General features: G+C 48.9%; 1 protein-coding gene across 1 annotated transcript in view; it reads left to right on the top strand.

Moving 5' to 3' along the window:
• Positions 1-20,121, top strand: part of dgcr2 (DiGeorge syndrome critical region gene 2) — an 88,445-nt gene that overhangs the window by 52,528 nt on the left and 15,796 nt on the right. Inside the window, exons 5-6 of the mRNA XM_068055514.1 lie at positions 11,864-11,989; positions 14,559-14,769. Of these exons, the coding sequence (XP_067911615.1) occupies positions 11,864-11,989; positions 14,559-14,769 (337 nt within the window). The remainder of the gene's footprint in view (positions 1-11,863; positions 11,990-14,558; positions 14,770-20,121) is intronic.

Genomic DNA, 20,121 nt, shown 5'->3' on the forward strand with positions numbered 1-20,121 from the left:
TGCAAATGTAACACCCCTATTCAAGAAAGGAGGGAGACAGAAAGCAGGAAACTATAGGCCAGTTAGCTTATCATCTGTCATTGGGAAAATGCTGGATTCCATTATTAAGGAAGTAATGGGACATTTAGAAAATCATCGTACAATCAAGCAGAGTTAACATGGTTTTGTGAAAGGGAAATCCTATTTGGCAAATTTCTTAGTTCTTTGAGGATTTCACAAGCAGGGTGAATAAAGGGGAACCAGTGTATTTGGATTTCTAAAAATCATTCAATAAGGTACCACAGAAAAGGTTAGTGCACAAGATACAAGCTCATGGTGTTGGGGGTAATATATTAATATGGATAAAAGGTTGGTTAACTAACAGGAAACAGCCAGAATAACTGGGTCATTTTCAGATTGGCAAACTGTAACTAGTGGAGTGCCATAGGGATCAGTGCTGGGGCCTCACTATTTACAATCTATATTAATGACTTGGATGAAAGGGCTGAGTGTATTGTAGCCAAATTTGCGAACAATGCAAAGGTAGTTGTGAGGAGGATGTAGAGAGTCTGCAAAGAGATATAGATAGGTTGTGAGTGGGCAAAGATTTGGCAGATGGAATACGATGTGGGAAAATGTGAGGTTATCCATTTTGGTAGGAAGAATAGAAAAGTTAAATATTTAATTGGAGTGACACTACAGAATGTTGCGGCACAAAGGGGTCTGGGTGTCTTTGTACACAAAACACAAAAAGTTATCATGCAGGTATTGCAAGTTATTAGAAAGTAAATGAAATGTTGGCCTTGATAGCAAGAGGGATGGAGTAAAGAAGTAGGGAAGTCCTGCTACAGGGTGTTGGTGAGACCACACCTAGAGTATTATGTACAGTTTTGGTCTCCTTATTTAAGGAGGGATATACTTGCATTGGAGGCAGTTCGGAGAAGGTTCACTAGGTTGATTCCTGGGATGAAGGGGTTGTCTCATAAAGAAAGGTTGGGCTTCTACTCATTGGAGTTTAGAAGAATAAGAGGTGTTCTCATTGAAACATATAATATTCTGAGGGGGCTTGACAGGGTAGATGCTGAAGGATGTTTCCCCTCGTGGGGGAAATCTGGAACTAGGGGGTACTGTTTCAAAATAAGGGGTCTCCCTTTTAAGGTGGAGATGAGGAGGAATTTCTTCTCTGAGGGTTGTGAATCTTTGTAATTCTCTTCTCCAGAGAGCAGTGGAGGCTGGGTCATTGAATATATTCAAGGCTGAGTTGGACAGATTTTTGAACTATAGCGGAGTCGCAGGTTATGTGGAACAGGCAGGAAAGTGGACTTGAGGTCAAAATCAGATCAGCCATTATTGAATGGCAGAGCTGACTCGAGGTGCCATCTGGCCTACTCCTCCTGTTTCTTAGTTCTTATATTCTTATGAACAGGTGCAGTAATTAATCAAAAAGGCAGATGGAATGCTGGCCTTTAATCTAGAGGGTTAGGGGTACAAGTCAGCTATACAAAGCCCTGGTTAGACTAAAGAACAAAGAACAGTACAGCACAGGAACAGGCCATTCGGCCCTCCGAGCCTGCGCCGATCTTGATGCCTGTCTAAACTAAAACCTTCTGCACTTCCGGGGTCACTATCCCTCTATTCCCATCCTATTCATGTATTTATCAAGATGCCTCTTAAACGTCGCTATCGTACCTGCTTCCACCACCTCCCCCGGCAGCAAGTTCCAGGCACTCACCACCCTCTGTGTAAAGAACTTGCCTCAGACATCCGCTCTAAACTTTTCCCCTCGCACCGTAAACCTATGTCCCCTAGTAACTGACTCTTCCACCCTGGGAAAAAGCTTCTGACTATCCACTCTGTCCATATCACTCATAACTTTGTAAACCTGTACCATGTCGCCCCTCCACCTCCGTCATTCCAGTGAAATCAATCCGAGTTTATCCAACCGCTCCTCATAGCTAATACCTTCCAGACCAGGCAACATCCTGGTAAACCTCTTCTGTACCCTCTCCAAAGCCTCCCAATCCTTCTGGTAGTGTGGCAACCAGAATTGCACGCAATATTCCAAGTGTGGCCTAACTAAGGTTCTGTACAGTTGCAGCATGACTTGTCAATTTTTATACTCTATGTCCCGACCGATGAAGGCAAGCATGCCATATGCCTTCTTGACTACCTTATCCACCTGCATTGCCACTTTCAGTGACCTGTGGACCTGTACGCCCAGATCTCTCTGCCTGTTGATGCTCCTAAGGGTTCTGCCATTTACTGTATACTTCCCAACTGTATTAGATCTTCCAAAATGCATTACCTCACATTTGTCCGGATTAAACTCCATCGTCCATTTCTCCGCCCAAGTCTCCAACCGATCTATATCCTGCTGTATCCTCTGACAATCCTCATCACTATCCGCAACTCCACCAACCTTTGTGTCGTCCGCAAACTTACTAATCAAACCAGCTACATTTTCCTCCAAATCATTTATATATACTACAAACAGCAAAGGTCCCAGCACTAGTCACAGCCCTCCAGTCAGTAAAGCACCCTTCCACTGCTACCCTCTCTTCTATGACCGAGCCAGTTCTGTATCCATCTTGCCAGCTCACCTCTGATCCCGTGTGACTTCACCTTTTGTACCAGTCTGCCATGAGGGACCTTGTCAAAGGCTTTACTGAAGTCCATGTAGACAACATCCACTGCCGTTCCTTCATCAATCGTCTTCGTCATTTCCTCAAAAAACTCGATCAAGTTAGTGAGACACGACCTCTCCTTCACAAAACCATGCTGCCTCTCGCTAATAAGTTCATTTGTTTCCAAATGGGAGTAAATTCTGTCCCAAAGAATCCTCTCCAATAATTTCCCTACCACTGACTTAAGGCTCACTGGCCTATAATTTCCTGGATTATCCTTGCTACCCTTCTTAAACAAAGGAACAATATTGGTTATTCTCCAGTCCTCTGGGACCTTGCCTGTAGCCAATGAGAATACAAAGATTTCTGAGAAGGCCACAGCAATTTCCTCCCTTGCCTCCCTCAGTATTCTGGGTTAGATCCCATCAGGCCCTGGGGACTACACCTAAAGTACTCAACAGTCCTGGGCGCCACATCTTAAGAAGGATATATTGGCCTTGGAGTGCAGCGTAGATTTACTAAAACGATACCTGGACTTCCAAGGGTTAAACTATGAGAAGAGATTACAGATAATTGTGTTCCCTGGTATTTAGAAGGTTAAGGATTAATTTGATTGAGGTTTTCAGAATTTTGAGGGAAACAGATAGTTTTGCTCCATGTTTAAGATGGTGGATAGGGAGCTGCTTTGCCTTGGATGGTGTTGAGCTTAAGTGCTGTTGGAGCTGCACTCATCCAGGCAAGTGGAGAGTATTCCTTTACACTCCTGACCTAATCTATGACTTGCTCTTGTAGCAGAAGTATTTGTGTGCCTGGTCCAGTTAAGTTTCTGGTGGATGATGACTCCTAGCATGTTGCTGGTGGGGGATTTGATGTTGCTAATGTCATTGAATGTGAAGGGGAGATGTTACACTGTCTCATTGGAGATAGTCATTGTTTGACATTTGTGTGACATGAATGTTACTAGTTACTTATCAGCTCGAGCTGGATGTTGTCCAGGTCCTGCTGCATGCAGGCATGGACTGCTTCATTATCTTGAGGAATTGCCACTTCTGACCTTTTGAAGATAAGGTCATTGATGAAGCAGCTGAAGATGGTTGGGCCCGGGACGCTGCCTGGAGGAACTCCTGCAGCAATATCCTGGGACTGAGATGTGCTAGGTATGACTCCGGCCATTGGAATTTTCTCCCTTGTTCCCAATTACTTCAATTTTGCTAAGCTCCTTGATGCCACACTTGGTCAAGTGCAAGGACAGTCACACTCACCTCGCCTCACAAATTCAACTCTCTTGCCCATGTTTGGACCAAGGCTGTAATGACATCTGGAGCCGAGTGATCCTGGTGGAACCCAAACTGAGCATTAGTGAGAAGCTTATTGGTGAGCAAGTGCTGATGGAAGCTCAGTCCTTTCAGTCACTTTGATGATTATGAGGAGGCTGATGGGCAATAATTGGTCAGATTGGGTTTGTCCTTTTTTGTGGGCAGGACACAACTGAGCAATTTTCCACTTTGTTGAGTTGATGCCAGGATTGTAGTTGTAATGAAATAGCTTGGCTGGAGGCATAGCTAGTTCTGGAGCAGTAGTCTCTTTGATTCAAGATGGCTCCTGGGCTGGAGGCTCCCTAGGAAGCTCCCTTGCTGTTCAACTCTATCCATGGCCATCTGCTCCCATCCCTAACGTTTTCTCCCCCAATCTGCCCTCTTAAACTGTTTAAATTCCCCTGGCTCTTTAAATCAGTTCATTTTAGCCCTATCTAAAAGTTAACAGTTAGTTTTAGTGTATGTTACCTGGGCCCACTGCCCTCCCCCAGCCACACCTGCTCTTTGTTTTCTCAATGAAATTGATCCGGATGTAACTGACGAGCACAGCTGCCGATACTTCAATCTCCGATCCTGCTGTCTTCACAGTCCAGAGTGTCTGCAGCCACGGCATGCGGTAAATCCATTGAGGTGAAGAAGGAGCTGCGGGACCCGAGAGAAGTCCTGTGAAAAGGTGCCCCGAACACCCAAAACATCCACGAACGGCCCCCCGGCCGCAACTTCAAAGCGCCCGCAGGAGATGGCTCGGAGAGCATCTGCAGCGCACTGTCGGCAATGCTGCATGCCTTTATTTAAACCACTGCAAAACAAAAAACCCTTAGCAAATGTAATCACCTCTAAGTCTGCCAAATGATGCTTCACCTCCCGAAGGACGTGGATGAGCTTTCCGGACGTCGATGGTGGGCACTGAGGAAATGGCTTATTACCTGCACCAGATTCCACCCCCCCTCCCCCCCCCTTTACCCCCCTTCCACCCCCCCCCCACCCCCGTCCCCTTCCCTGCTCCACCCTCTCAGCTCACCCCCTCACAACCCCGTCCCAGCCCGCCCCCCCCTCGCACCATCTTCACCCCGCACCCCCTTCCCCTGCACCCCCCCCCCACCCCCTCCCTCTACCCCTCCCCCTTGCATCCCCTCCTCCCACCGGCACCATCCTACACCTGTGTAGGGGCCCCAACAACCCCACTGCCTTGTGGGCGTCTCGGGAGAGACCAAGGCTAAGGGAGTAAACCCTAACAGAAAATCCGGAGCGGAACCCCGTAGGTGGTCATGTGTCACCTTTGGCATGTTTCCGGCAGTTCCTGCAGCCATACTGGTGCCAAACGTCGTGTCCTGCACTCCTTTGGACCCCACCAGAAAGGCCGAGAGGGGGGTTTTGACGACTGGGCAACTCTCAACCTCCATAAATTTGCCCAGGCATGCGCCATGGAGAGGTCACTCTATAGTTGCCTCACAGCGACTAAAACAACACGGAAGGCAGCAGTTACGGGTTATAAGTCCAGATAAATTGGCGTAGAAACTGGGCGCCACGGGTTGCCTTTGTCGGTGGGAGAGGTCATTGCACCTCACTGGACAGCTACCGCCCGCCTCAAACCGGGCAGCCCCCGGTCAATAAGGTTCTGTCCCGCCACAGTCTGCCTGCTTCAATGGGTGCTTGGAGCTCAGGGTCATTGCCCGAAAGGTGGACTGATACACCGCACCAAACAACATGAAAAAAGGAAAGAAGGTGCCAGCCCTTCGCTTTGCAAGCTGGAACGTCAGAACTATGTGTCCTGGCCTGTCGGAAGACCTTACACAAATCAACGATTCTCGGAAGACCGCCATCATTAACAACGAGCTCAGTAGGCTCAATGTGGACATTGCAGCACTTCAGGAGACTCGCCTCCCCGCGAGTGGCTCTCTAGCAGAGCAAGACTACACCTTCTTCTGGCAGGGCAGGGATCCTGAAGAACCAAGACAGCATGGAGTGGGCTTCGCCATCAGAAACTCCTTGCTCAGCATGATAGAGCCTCCCTCAAATGGCTCGGAACGCATACTGTCCATCCGACTGCTCACCACCTCTGGTCCAGTACACCTACTCAGCATCTATGCTCCAACACTCTGTTCCGCACCTGAAGCTAAAGACCAGTTCTATGAACAACTCCATAACATCATTAGCAGCATCCCCAACACCGAACACCTATTCCTGCTGGGGGACTTTAATGCCAGGGTTGGGGCCGACCATGACTCATGGCCCTCCTGCCTTGGGCGCTATGGCGTTGGAAGGATGAATGAGAACGGACAGAGACTGCTTGAGTTGTGTACCTATCATAACCTCTGCATCACCAACTCGTTCTTTCACACTAAACCCTGTCACCAGGTTTCATGGAGGCACCCAAGATCACGTCGTTGGCACCAGCTAGACCTCATTGTCACAAGGCGAGCCGCCTTAAACAGTGTTCAAATCACACGCAGCTTCCACAGTGCGGACTGCGACACCGACCACTCCCTGGTGTGCAGCAAGGTTAGACTCAGACCAAAGAAGTTGCATCATTCCAAGCAGAAGGGCCACCCGCGCATCAACACGAGCAGAATTTCTCACCCACAGCTGTTACAAAAATTTCTAAATTCACTTGTAACATCCCTTCAAAACACTCCCACAGGGGATGCTGAGACCAAGTGGGCCCACATCAGAGACGCCATCTATGAGTCAGCTTTGACCACCTACGGCAAAAGTGCGAAGAGAAATGCAGACTGGTTTCAATCTCATAATGAAGAGCTGGAACCTGTCATAGCCGCTAAGCGCATTGCACTTTTGAACTACAAGAAAGCCCCCAGCGATTTAACATCCGCAGCACTTAAAGCAGCCAGAAGTACTGCACAAAGAACAGCTAGGCGTTGCGCAAACGACTACTGGCAACACCTATGCAGTCATATTCAGCTGGCCTCAGACACCGGAAACATCAGAGGAATGTATGATGGCATGAAGAGAGCTCTTGGGCCAACCATCAAGAAGATCACCCCCCTCAAATCTAAATCGGGGGACATAATCACTGACCAACGCAAACAGATGGACCGCTGGGTTGAGCACTACCTAGAACTGTACTCCAGGGAGAATGCTGTCACTGAGACTGCCCTCAATGCAGCCCAGCCTCTACCAGTCATGGATGAGCTGGACATACAGCCAACCAAATCGGAACTCAGTGATGCCATTGATTCCCTAGCCAGCGGAAAAGCCCCTGGGAAGGACAGCATTACCCCTGAAATAATCAAGAGTGCCAAGCCTGCTATACTCTCAGCACTACATGAACTGCTATGCCTGTGCTGGGACGAGGGAGCAGTACCCCAGGACATGCGCGATGCCAATATCATCACCCTCTATAAAAACAAAGGTGACCGCGGTGACTGCAACAACTACCGTGGAATCTCCCTGCTCAGCATAGTGGGGAAAGTCTTTGCTCGAGTCGCTCTGAACAGGCTCCAGAAGCTGGCCGAGCGCGTCTACCCTGAGGCACAGTGTGGCTTTCGTGCAGAGAGATCGACTATTGACATGCTGTTCTCCCTTCGTCAGATACAGGAGAAATGCCGTGAACAACAGATGCCCCTCTACATTGCTTTCATTGATCTCACCAAAGCCTTTGACCTCGTCAGCAGACGTGGTCTCTTCAGACTACTAGAAAAGATCGGATGTCCACCAAAGCTACTAAGTATCATCACCTCATTCCATGACAATATGAAAGGCACAATTCAACATGGTGGCTCCTCATCAGAGCCCTTTCCTATCCTGAGTAGTGTGAAACAGGGCTGTGTTCTCGCACCCACACTTTTTGGGATTTTCTTCTCCCTGCTGCTTTCACATGCGTTCAAATCCTCTGAAGAAGGAATTTTCCTCCACACAAGATCAGGGGGCAGGTTGTTCAACCTTGCCCGTCTAAGAGCGAAGTCCAAAGTACGGAAAGTCCTCATCAGAGAACTCCTCTTTGCTGACGATGCTGCTTTAACATCTCACACTGAAGAATGCCTGCAGAGTCTCATCGACAGGTTTGCGTCTGCCTGCAATGAATTTGGCCTAACCATCAGCCTCAAGAAAACGAACATCATGGGGCAGGATGTCAGAAATGCTCCATCCATCAATATTGGCGACCACGCTCTGGAAGTGGTTCAAGAGTTCACCTACCTAGGCTCAACTATCACCAGTAACCTGTCTCTAGATGCAGAAATCAACAAGCGCATGGGAAAGGCTTCCACTGCTATGTCCAGACTGGCCAAGAGAGTGTGGGAAAATGGCGCACTGACACGGAACACAAAAGTCCGAGTGTATCAGGCCTGTGTCCTCAGTACCTTGCTCTACGGCAGCGAGGCCTGGACAACGTATGCCAGCCAAGAGCGACGTCTCAATTCATTCCATCTTCGCTGCCTTCGGAGAATACTTGGCATCAGGTGGCAGGACTATATCTCCAACACAGAAGTCCTTGAAGCGGCCAACACCCCCAGCTTATACACACTACTGAGTCAGCGGCGCTTGAGATGGCTTGGCCATGTGAGCCGCATGGAAGATGGCAGGATCCCCAAAGACACATTGTACAGCGAGCTCGCCACTGGTATCAGACCCACCGGCCGTCCATGTCTCCGTTATAAAGACGTCTGCAAACGCGACATGAAATCGTGTGACATTGATCACAAGTCGTGGGAGTCAGTTGCCAGCATTCGCCAGAGCTGGCGGGCAGCCATAAAGACAGGGCTAAATTGTGGCGAGTCGAAGAGACTTAGTAGTTGGCAGGAAAAAAGACAGAGGCGCAAGGGGAGAGCCAACTGTGCAACAGCCCCAACAAACAAATTTCTCTGCAGCACCTGTGGAAGAGCCTGTCACTCCAGAATTGGCCTTTATAGCCACTCCAGGCGCTGCTTCACAAACCACTGACCACCTCCAGGCGCGTATCCATTGTCTCTCGAGATAAGGAGGCCCAAAAGAAAAGAAGTCTTCAGTACTACTACTGTGATGATGTCAGGGCCACGAGCCTTTGCTGCATCTACTGTACTCAGCCATTTCTTTATCACATGGAGTGAATTGAATGAGCCGAAGACTGGCATCTGTGATGCTGGGGACCTCAGGAGGAGGTCGAGATGAATCATCCACTCAGAATTTCTGGTTGAAGATGGTTACTAACGCTTAAGTCTTTTTTTGCCGCACTGATGTGCTGTGGGCTCCCCCATCATTGAGGATGAGGATGTTTGTGGAACCACCTCCTCCTGTTAGTTGTTAATTGTCCACCATCATTCACAGCTGTGTGGCAGGATTGCAGAGCTTTGATCTGATCCATTGGTTGTGGGATTACCTAGCTCTGTCTATAGCATGCTACTTGCACTGTTTCTTGTGCATATAGTACTGTGTTGTAGCTTCACCAGGTTGGTACATCCATTTTCAGGCATGGTGCTCCTGGCAAACTATTCTGTACTCCTCTTTGAACCAGCTTGGCTCGATGGTGATGGAGAGTACAGAATATGCCAGGCCATGAGATTACAAATGAGGCCCAACACCAATCCTTGCAGGACACATCTGGTCACATCCTGCCAATTAGAGTATGTACCCATGATCCCTACTCTCTGTCTCTCCTGCCGCTCGGGTAATTTCTCCCACATTGCTCCTGGCCAGACGTGATAGCAGAAAAGTTTATTTTTTTACAGTCATTTGTGATTTGAATGCACTACCTGCAAGGGTGGTGGAAGCAGATTAAATAATATTCAAAAGAGAATTGGTTAAAAAGTTGAAGGGAAAAAATTTGCAGGGCTATGGGCAAGAGCAGAGGAGTGGGACCATTTAGATAGCTCTTTCAAAGAGCTGGCACAGGCACGGAGGGATGAATGGCCTCCTGTGTTTGATTTTAACCACATTTCGTCATCTTGCTGCTGTGCATGCTTGTCAAATAAAGGAGAGGAAGACTGCCCAATCAAATCACACTGATTTTTTTAAGTGAAAAAAGCTACAAAAGATTTCTTAGTCAAAGTTTCTGAATAACCAAAGCAAGTGTACCTGCATAGAGACATAGAAAATAGGATCAGGAGTAGGCCATTCGGCCCTTCGAGCCTGCTCCGCCATTCATTATGATCATGGCTGATCATCTAACTCAGTAACCTGTTCCCGCTTTCGCCCCATACCCTTTGATCCCTTTAAACCCAAGAGCAATATCTAACTCCTTCTTGAAAACATACAATGTTTTGTCCTGCATAATTCACTCTCCATTCTGCACTGGCTTCGTAAGTTATTTTTTCACCCTAACTAATATTGTCTGGCTCCTGAATATGATCTTTCAGATTTTTTTCTTGGGTTTTCAACCCCAAGTTGACTAATTTTTGCCCTTCATTCTGTGTGTGTGCCAACCCCTCTAAACTAGCCCCAAAGCTGTTCCTCTTACCTACAACCCTCCTACAGCGCTCTCACTAGTGTACCAGTCACGAGCAGGAGTCTAAAGCTTCCATCACTCTTACCACAATCTCCAGCTCCTCATCCGCTATTCACAACTCCCCTGCATAGCCCTGTTAGAAAGCAAGCCTCACTGTCTTGCAACTACACATAACCCTGACTGCATTCGCTGCCAGTGTTATGAGCTGTGTAGTTTAGCAGGCACTCAGGATCATGTTAAAGGAAACGTTGTAATGATTGCTGTGGAGTGACTGCTGCCATGCTGTCCCTTCAGCCATCAGATCAACTTCTGTATCATTACTTGTCCCTGTGAAGCTGGAAAGGTTCTAAATATAATCTGTGGAAGATGTTGCAATTGGATATCCTGGTGGTGAATTGTTATTATCGAACTTGGGTTGAAAAAACAAGCTAACTGAAATTTGTAAAGGATGCCGCAGAGGGGATAGCAGGGAAGAGAGCTAGAGGGGAGTGATGAGGATACTTTGGTCACAGATCGAAACTGGCCATCTGGTAAGTTTGTAAGTTTTCATCTGGCTCACTGTTTGAATACTATAAACAATATGACTCACTCCAGTTGATTGACCTCACCTTCTACACACTCCCAGAGCATCAATCGATGGCACAGCCCCAGGGGGACAGGGAGAAATGCCTTCAGTTACCGTTGTGCGTTTTCAGTAATTAGATAAGCAGACATTTCCACCAACAAATTTTGGGCAGTCTTCAGTACTTGCCACATATTCCATTCCTTAGCCGCTGACCCCATGGCCCAACCCTGGCAATTATCTGAGGCTGAACCAGAGTGTTCACAACCTTGGAATTCTATTTGACTTTGCAATGAGTTTCTGACCACACATCCACATTATCACTAAGATCGCCTATTTCCACCTCCATAACATTAACTGACTCCACCCCTGCCTCAACTGATTTACTAAAACCCTTATCCATGCTTTTGTTACCTCTGGACCTGAGTACTCCAACATTCTCCTGCCTGGCCTTGCATCTTCCACCCTGCATAAACTTGAGATCCCAAGCTCTGCTGCTCATGTCCTTACTCGCACTAAGTCCCGATCACTTATCGGCCCTGTGCTCGCTGACCTGTGTTGGCTCCTGGTTAAGCAATGCATTGATTTTAAAGTTCTCATCCTTGTTTGTCAAACCCCTCCATGGCCTCACCACTCCCTGTCTTTGTAATCTCATCTAGCCCCAAAACCCTCTGAGAACTCTGCTATCCTCCAATTCTGGCCTCTGGCACATCCCTGGTTTTAATTGCTCTGCCATTGGCAGCCATGCCTTTAGCAACAAAGGCCTGAAATTCTGGAATTCCCAAATCTCTGCCTCTTGATCAATCTTTTTCTCATTTAATACACTCCTTTAAATCTACCGCTATGATCTTATCTAATGTTCCTATGTTGTCTTATGTGACTCCTATTGAAATACATTGGGATACTTTACTACATTAAAGGTGATATATAAATGCAGTGTTTGGCAGTACAGCTGGTGAGAGCAGATGCCTTAATTTCACCTAGTGCCTGTTTTTTCTGGTAGGTATAATTGGTGATCACCGGGTACACCATGTAAAGGAAACAGTGAACCTGAAACATGGGCGTGGCAGAGGAGCAGAGGACACCCGCTTCTACCCCGTCAATGTGGGCCAGCCATTTCATTTCACCCGTAGGTTGCTGTTCTACCACCTTAACTGATGACCTAATTCTTAAATAGGAGGGGCTCTTATTATTTCACTGGTTTGCTGTTACAGGGAGGTGTTCACTGGGCACCAACTTGCACTTTGGGAGCTGCGTCATTCTCAATTCAACTTGAGATGTTGTCATCTTCTGACCAATTATCTCTGATCAATTCATGAGTGTTGTCCCTCTTCAGGTGCAGTTCCTGAAGGTGCTGACTCTCTCTGGGGTACAGTTCCTGAAGGTGCTGACTCTCTCTGGGGTACAGTTCCTGAAGGTGCTGACTCTCTCTGGGGTACAGTTCCTGAAGGTGCTGACTCTCTCTGGGGTACAGTTCCTGAAGGTGCTGACTCTCACTGGGGTACAGTTCCTGAAGGTGCTGACTCTCACTGGGGTACAGTTCCTAAAGGTGCTGACTCTCACTGGGGTACAGTTACTAAAGGTGCTGACTCTCTCTGGGGTACAGTTCCTGAAGGTGCTGACTCTCACTGGGGTACAGTTCCTGAAGGTGCTGACTCTCACTGGGGTACAGTTCCTGAAGGTGCTGACTCTCTCTGGGGTACAGTTCCTGAAGGTGCTGACTCTCTCTGGGGTACAGTTCCTGAAGGTGCTGACTCTCACTGGGGTACAGTTCCTAAAGGTGCTGACTCTCACTGGGGTACAGTTACTAAAGGTGCTGACTCTCTCTGGGATACAGTTCCTGAAGGTGCTGACTCTCTCTGGGATACAGTTCCTGAAGGTGCTGACTCTCTCTGGGATACAGTTCCTGAAGGTGCTGACTCTCACTGGGGTACGGTTCCTGAAGGTGCTGACTCTCTCTGGGGTACAGTTCCTGAAGGTGCTGACTCTCACTGGGGTATAGTTCTTGAAGGTGTTGACTGTCACTGGAGTACCATTCCTGAAGGTGCTGACTCTCCCTGGGGTACAGTTCTATATCCCAGTGTTATACAGTGACAGACTGTACCCCGTGTTATACAACAGCAGAACTGTACTCCTTAGAGCCGCAAAAGCTAAGAGGAGATTTGATAGAGTTGTTTAAAACATGAAGATTTAGATGGAGTAAATGAAGGGAAACAGATTTCAGTGGCAGCAGGGTCGGTAACCAGAGGGCACAGATATGACGATTGGCTAAAGAACCAGAAGCGACATGAGGAAAAGTTTTTAAATGATGAGTGGTTAGGATTTGGAATGCACTGCCTGTTAGGGTGGTGGATATTGGTTCAGTAGTCACCTTCAAAAAGGTGTTGGATAAATAATTGAAGGAGAAACAATTGCAGGGAAAAGAACGTGTGGGGAGTGGGACTAACTGCAATGCTAAGAGCCAGCACAGATTCAAAATTGGCTTAGCTGTAGGAGACAAAGAGTGATGACAGACGGCTGTTTTAGTGACTGGAAGCCAGTGTCCAGTGGTGTACCACAGGGATCTGTGCTGAGTCCCCTATTGTTTGTCATTTATATAAACGACATAGATGACTATGTGGGGGGTAGGATCAGTAGGTTCGCGGATGACACTAAGATTGGCCGAGTGGCTAACAGTGAGGTTGAGTGTCTTGGGTTACAGGAAGATATAGACGGGATGGTCAAATGGGCAGAAATGTGGCAGAGGGAATTTAACCCTGAAAAGTGTGAGGTGATACACTTTGGAAGGAGTAATGTGACCTGGAAGTATTCAATGAATGGCCTGACACTGGAAAGTTCTGAGGAACAAAGGGACCTTGGCGTGTTTGTCCATAGATCTCTGAAGGCTGAAAGGCAGGTTAATAGGGTGGTGAAACAGGCATATGGGACACTTACTTTTATCAATCGAGTCATAGATTACAAAAGCAGGGAGGTCATGTTGGAATTGTACAGAACTTTGGTAAGGCCACAGCTGGAGTACTGTGTGCAATTCTGGTCGCCACATTATAGGAAGGATGTGTTTGCATTGGAGGGGGTGCAGAGGCAATTCACCAGGATGGTGCCTGGGATGGAACATTTTAGCTATGAAGAGAGGTTGGATAGGCTTGGGTTGTGTTCGCTGGAGCAGAGAAGACTGAGGGGTGACCTGATCGAGGTGTACAAGATTATGAGGGGCATGGACAGGGTGGATAGGGAGCAGCTGTTTCCCTTAGTTGAAGGGTCAGTTACGAGGGGTCACAAGTTTAAGGTGAGAGGCGGGAGGTTTAAGGGGGATTTGAGGAAGAACTTTTTTACTCAGAGGGTGGTGAGGGTCTGGAATGCACTGCCTGGGAGGGTGGTAGAGGCAGGTTGCCTCACATCCTTTAAAAAGTACCTGGATGAGCATTTGGCATGTCATAACATTCAAGGCTATGGGCCAAGTGCAGGCAAATGGGATTAGGTAGACAGGTGTCTTTAATGCATCTGTGCAGACTCGATGGGCCGAAGGGCCTCTTCTGCACTGTATTATTCTGTGATTCGATGGGCTAAACTGCCTCCTGTGCTGAAATGCTGTAGGTGTTTCTCATGTGAATATGATGCGCCCCTTGCTGAATTTTGTTAACAGTATTTCGCTGTAATACACAAGCCAGACAATCTCTGAATGAGTCTCTTTTTGTTAGGGAAATGCCCAACAGGCTGGCATCACTATGAAGGGACAGCCAGCTGCTACCGAGTGTATTTGAACAGTGAGAACTATTGGGATGCTGTCCAGACGTGTCAGCAAGTGAATGGATCGTTGGCCACCTTCACTACTGATCAGGAGCTGCGGTTCATACTGGCTGAAGAATGGGACCTGGAGGAACGGCCAGTGAGCCGCAAGGACCAGCGCAGGTGAGATGGGGGATGAGGGGATGTACAGGGGAAAAGATAGGTTGGAGGGTGGGGCTAGAATGGGGGACAAGGAGTATGAGTTGGGGGAAGGGTGGGGAAGAGGGGCAGGGGGAAAGGTGAGTGGGACGAGGTGGGGCAAGAAAAAGACGGGGAGTGTGGGTGGGGGGGAGGAGTGGGTGAGGTGGGGAAAGTGGGCGAAGGATTGGGGGCGTTGGAGTGGGTGAGGGAGAGGGGGCGAGGGGGTGGACACGGGGGAATGGGGCGTGGGTGGAGGGGGGGGAACTGGATTAGGACAGTTGGGCGTGGTGGGGAGAGAGTGGACGAGGGGGAGTGGGGCCTGGGTGGGGGGAGAGTGGACGAGGAGGAGTGGGGCCTGGGTGGGGGGAGAGTGGACGAGGAGGAGTGGGGCCTGGGTGGGGGGAGAGTGGATGAGGGCAGTGGGGCCTGGGTGGGGGGAGAGTGGACGAGGAGGAGTGGGGCCTGGGTGGGGGGAGAGTGGATGAGGGCAGTGGGGCCTGGGTGGGGGGAGAGTGGATGAGGGCAGTGGGGCCTGGGTGGGGGGAGAGTGGATGAGGGCAGTGGGGCATGGGTTGGGGGAGAGTGGACGAGAGGGCAGTGGGGCATGGGTGGGGGGAGAGTGGACGAGGGGGAGTGGGGCCTGGGTGGGGGGAGAGTGGACGAGGGGGAGTGGGGCCTGGGTGGGGGGAGAGTGGACGAGGGGGAGTGGGGCCTGGGTGGGGGGAGAGTGGACGAGGGGGAGTGGGGCCTGGGTGGGGGGAGAGTGGACGATGGGGAGTGGGGCCTGGGTGGGGGGAGAGTGGACGAGGGGGAGTGGGGCCTGGGTGGGGGGAGAGTGGATGAGGGCAGTGGGGCTTGAGGGGAGGGGTGGGAGAGTGGACGAGGGCAGTGGGGCGTGGGTGGAGGAGAGTGGACAAGAGGGAGTGGAGCATCAATACATCGTCAATACAGCACAGGAGGCCGCCATTCGGCAGATTGAGTCAGTGCCAGCTCTCTCTCTAGCAATCCAGTCAGCCTCCCTTCTCCCCTCTACCCCGTAACACTAAGTTTAGTTCCCTCAAGTGCCCATCCAATTTCCTTTTGAAATCTCTGCTTCCACCACACTCGTAGGCAGAAGTTCCAGGTCATTACCACTCGCTGTATTAAAATTGTGCTTCCTTACATCCCCCCCAGATCTCTTGCCCAAAACTATAAATCTGTGACCCCTAATCCTTCTACCGTCATTTGTACTTTAGCTGTGGTTCAGTGGGTAGCACACTCGCCTCTGAGTCACAAGGCTGTGAATTCAGGTCTCACACCAGGACTTGAGCACAACAATCTCGGCTGACACTCCAGTGCAGAACTGAGGGAGTACTGTATTGTTGGAGGCGCCTTTCAGATAAGGCCCCGTCTGCCCTCTTGGGGCTGTAAAAGATTCCATGACACTATTTTGAAGACGCAATGGTTCCTGACAATGCAGCAGCCTGTTGACATCATCAGAGTGCGCCAAGATGCGCACATGTGCAGCTACATCTTGCCAGAACTAAGTAGCGCATGCGCGGGATTACGTCATCAGGTATCCGCGCCTGGTCCATCATGCGCAATAAAGCGTCATTGGGTAGCCAGCTCCCCCACTCGGCTGGAGGAAGCGGCTGATTGGGAGACTTTGAGGCTGGAGCTTGATCCCCGTTGCTTGCTCCCGTCCCACTAGTTGCTCTCCCCTCTCGGCAACTCGCTCCAGGCCTCGACGCTTCCTGCCCTCAGCTGCTCACTCCAGACCTCACTGCTCCCCACCCCCACTCCCACTCCCCTGGCCGATTGTTCTTCGCTTTGCGCCACCCCGCTGTTTGGCCGCTTGTTTCCCTCCCCCCCCCCCGCCCCTCCAGCAGCTAGTTATAGGCCGCACAGCTTCCCTCCTCTTGGTCCCTCGCTCCTACATCGCCCCTTGTGGCCTGCCTTGCTTGTTCGGGCGGCACATGGTGGCTGATCAAAAGTGAGAGCGAGGGGCCGAGAGGAGGGAAGCGGCGCGACCTAGGGCTAGTGACTGGACAGGGGGAAAGCGGGAACAAGTGACTGGAGAGCGGGGTGGGGTGAGTGGGGAACAGTCGGCCGGGGAGTAGGGGGGGTAGGGAGCAGTGAGGTCCGGAGAGAGCGGCTGAGGGGAGGAAATGGCCAATAGGGAGGAGGGGGGAGAAAGGGAGTTGCCGAGGGGGGAGAGCGGCCAGTGGGGCAGGAGCTAGTAGTTACATTCGGGTGAAATCAGTCCTGGTCAGTTATATAAACAAATCACAATAACGAACTGGCAGCACATTTTATACTCTGCCCGATTTTTTTCTCCATCTATCTGGATGCCAATTCACTATCTTCCAATGGAAATTCAATCATAAAATTCCTTTTGTATTTAAGAGGATTACTGGAATATTAAATGGATCTGAGGATTACAGTTAGTATCCTATAATGACATAGCAGCATATTACTGGGCTTCCATCCAACTTAATGTAAGGTTAGTTTGCTAGAACGATCTAGCCATAAGCATTTCCTGTGATAAATTGAGCAGTGTCATCTTTAATCCTGGCAGCTGCCTGAACATCACAGACACTGATGTTCCAGTTGAAGAGCCTGCATTTGCACATGTGCAAGTACTGCACCACCTAGTGGTTGCATTGTTAGCAAACGCAGCCTTTTGAAGAAGAGCAGAGTTTTGAAGAAGAGCATCCCTGGTGTCCTGGGCCAATACTTATCCCTCAGCCAATATCAGAAAACACAGATTATCTGGTTATTATCTGCATGATATTTCCGGGAGTTTGCTTCTGCAAATTGGCTGCAACGTTTCCAACATTACGATAGTGACTACGTTCCAAAAGTATTTCATTGACTGTAAAACGCTTTGGAACATCCGGTGGTAATGAAAGGTGCAATATAAATGCAAGTCTGTCTTTTCCATCAGCTAATGGGAACAACTTTGAGTCATAGATATAACAGCACAGAAGCAGTCCATTCGGCCCATTGAGGTCATACCGGCTCTCTACACAGTAATCCAGTCAGCCCCATTCCCCTGCTCTATCCCCATAGCTCTAAGTTTATTTCCCTTGAGTGCCCATGCAATTTCCTTCTGAAATCAATGTCTGCCCTTCCACCACCCTCATAGGTAGTGAGTTCCAGATCATTACCACTAGCTGTGCAAAAAAAAAAAAGTTCTTCCTCACATCCCCCTGCGTCTCTTGCCCAGAATCTTAGGGGACACAGATTGTCTTTGTACCGACAGTTAATGCGAGCAGCCTTTCTTTGTCTACCCTATCCAAACCTGTCATAACCTTGTACACCTCTATAAAATCCTCCTTCAATCCCCTTTGTTCCAAGGAGAACAATCTCAGCTTCTCCAACCTAACCTTGTAGCTAAAGTCCCTCATCCCTGGAACCATTCTGTTAAATCTCCTCTGCAGCCTCACAAGGACCCTCACAACCTTCCTGAAGTGTGGTGACCAGAACTGGACACATTACTCTAGTTCTGGCCTAACCAGAGCTTTATAAACATTCAGCATATCATCCCTGCTTTTGTACTCAATACCTGTATTTATCAAGCCCAAGATCCCACTTGCTAACTACTCTTAGTATGTCCTGAAACCTTGAAAGATCTATGCACTTTTTTTAAATTCATTCATGGAATGTGGGCATCGCTGGCTCGGTCAGCATTTATTGCATATCCCTAATTGCTCTTGAGAAGGTGGTGGTGAGCTGCCTTCTTAAACTGCTGCTGTCGTAGTGGTGTAGGTACACCAACAGTGCTGCTGGGAAGTGAGTTCCAGAATTTTGACCCAGCGACAGTGAAGGAATGGCGATCTAGTTCCAAATCAAGATTGTGTGTGGCCTCTGACCTCTTGTAGCCACAGCATTTATGTGACTGGTTCAGTTCAGTTTCTGGTCAATGGTAACACACAGGATGTTGATAGTGGTGGATTCAGTGTTGGTAATGCCAGTGAACATAAAGGCGAGATGGTTAGATTCTCTCTTGTTTGAGATGGTCATTGCCTGGCACTTGTGTGGTCTGAATGCTACTTGCCACTTATCAGCCCAAGCCTGGATGTTGTCCAGGTTTTGCTGCATCTGGACACGAGCTGCTTCAGTATCTGAAGAGTCACGAATGGTGTGAACATTGTGCAATCATCAGCGAACATCCCCACTTCTGACCTTATGATGGAGGGAAAGTCATTTATGAAGCGGCTGAAGATGGTTGGGCCTAGGACACTACCCTGAGGAACTCCTGCAGTGATGTCCTGGGATTGAGATGATTGACCTCAAAATGGAGACGTGTGACCAATGGTGTTCCACAGGGATCCGTGCTGGGACCACTGTTGTTTGTGATATACATAAATGATTTGGAGGAAAGTATAGGTGGTCTGATTAGCAAGTTTGTGGACGACACTAAGATTGGTGGAGTAGCAGATAGTGAAGGGGACTGTCAAAGAATACAGCAGAATATAGATAGACTGGAGAGTTGGGCAGAGAAATGGCAGATGGAGTTCAATCAGGGCAAATGCGGGGTGATGCATTTTGGAAGATCCAATTCAAGAGTAAACTATTCAGTAAATGGAAAAGTCCTGGGGAAAATTGATGTACAGAGAGATTTGGGTGTTCAGGTCCATTGTTCCCTGAAGGTGGCAACGCAGGTCAATAGAGTGGTCAAGAAGGCATACGGCATGCTTTCCTTCATCGGACGGGGTATTGAGTACAAGGGTTGGCAGGTCATGTTTCAGTTGGAAAGGACTTTGGTTCGGCCACATTTGGAATACTGCGTGCAGTTCTGGTCGCCACATTACCAAAAGGATGTAGATGCTTTGGAGAGGGTGCAGAGGAGGTTCACCAGGATGTTGCCTGGTATGGAGGGCGCTAGCTATGAAGAGAGGTTGAGTAGATTAGGATTATTTTCATTAGAAAGACGGAGGTTGAGGGGGGACCTGATTGAGGTGTACAAAATCATGAGAGGTATGGACAGGGTGGATAGCAAGAAGCTTTTTCCCAGAGTGGGGGATTCAATTACTAGGGGTCACGAGTTCAAAGTGAGAGGGGGAAGGTTTAGATTAGATTAGATTAGATTAGAGATACAGCACTGAAACAGGCCCTTCGGCCCACCGAGTCTGTGCCGAACATCAACCACCCATTTATACTAATCCTACACTTATCCCATATTCCTACCAAACATCCCCACCTGTCCCTATATTTCCCTACCACCTACCTATACTAGTGACAATTTATAATGGCCAATTTACCTATCAACCTGCAAGTCTTTTGGCTTGTGGGAGGAAACCGGAGCACCCGGAGAAAACCCACGCAGACACAGGGAGAACTTGCAAACTC

Source organism: Heterodontus francisci, chromosome 23, assembly GCF_036365525.1.
Source record: "Heterodontus francisci isolate sHetFra1 chromosome 23, sHetFra1.hap1, whole genome shotgun sequence".
In the NCBI taxonomy this organism is placed as follows: Eukaryota; Metazoa; Chordata; class Chondrichthyes; order Heterodontiformes; family Heterodontidae; genus Heterodontus; species Heterodontus francisci.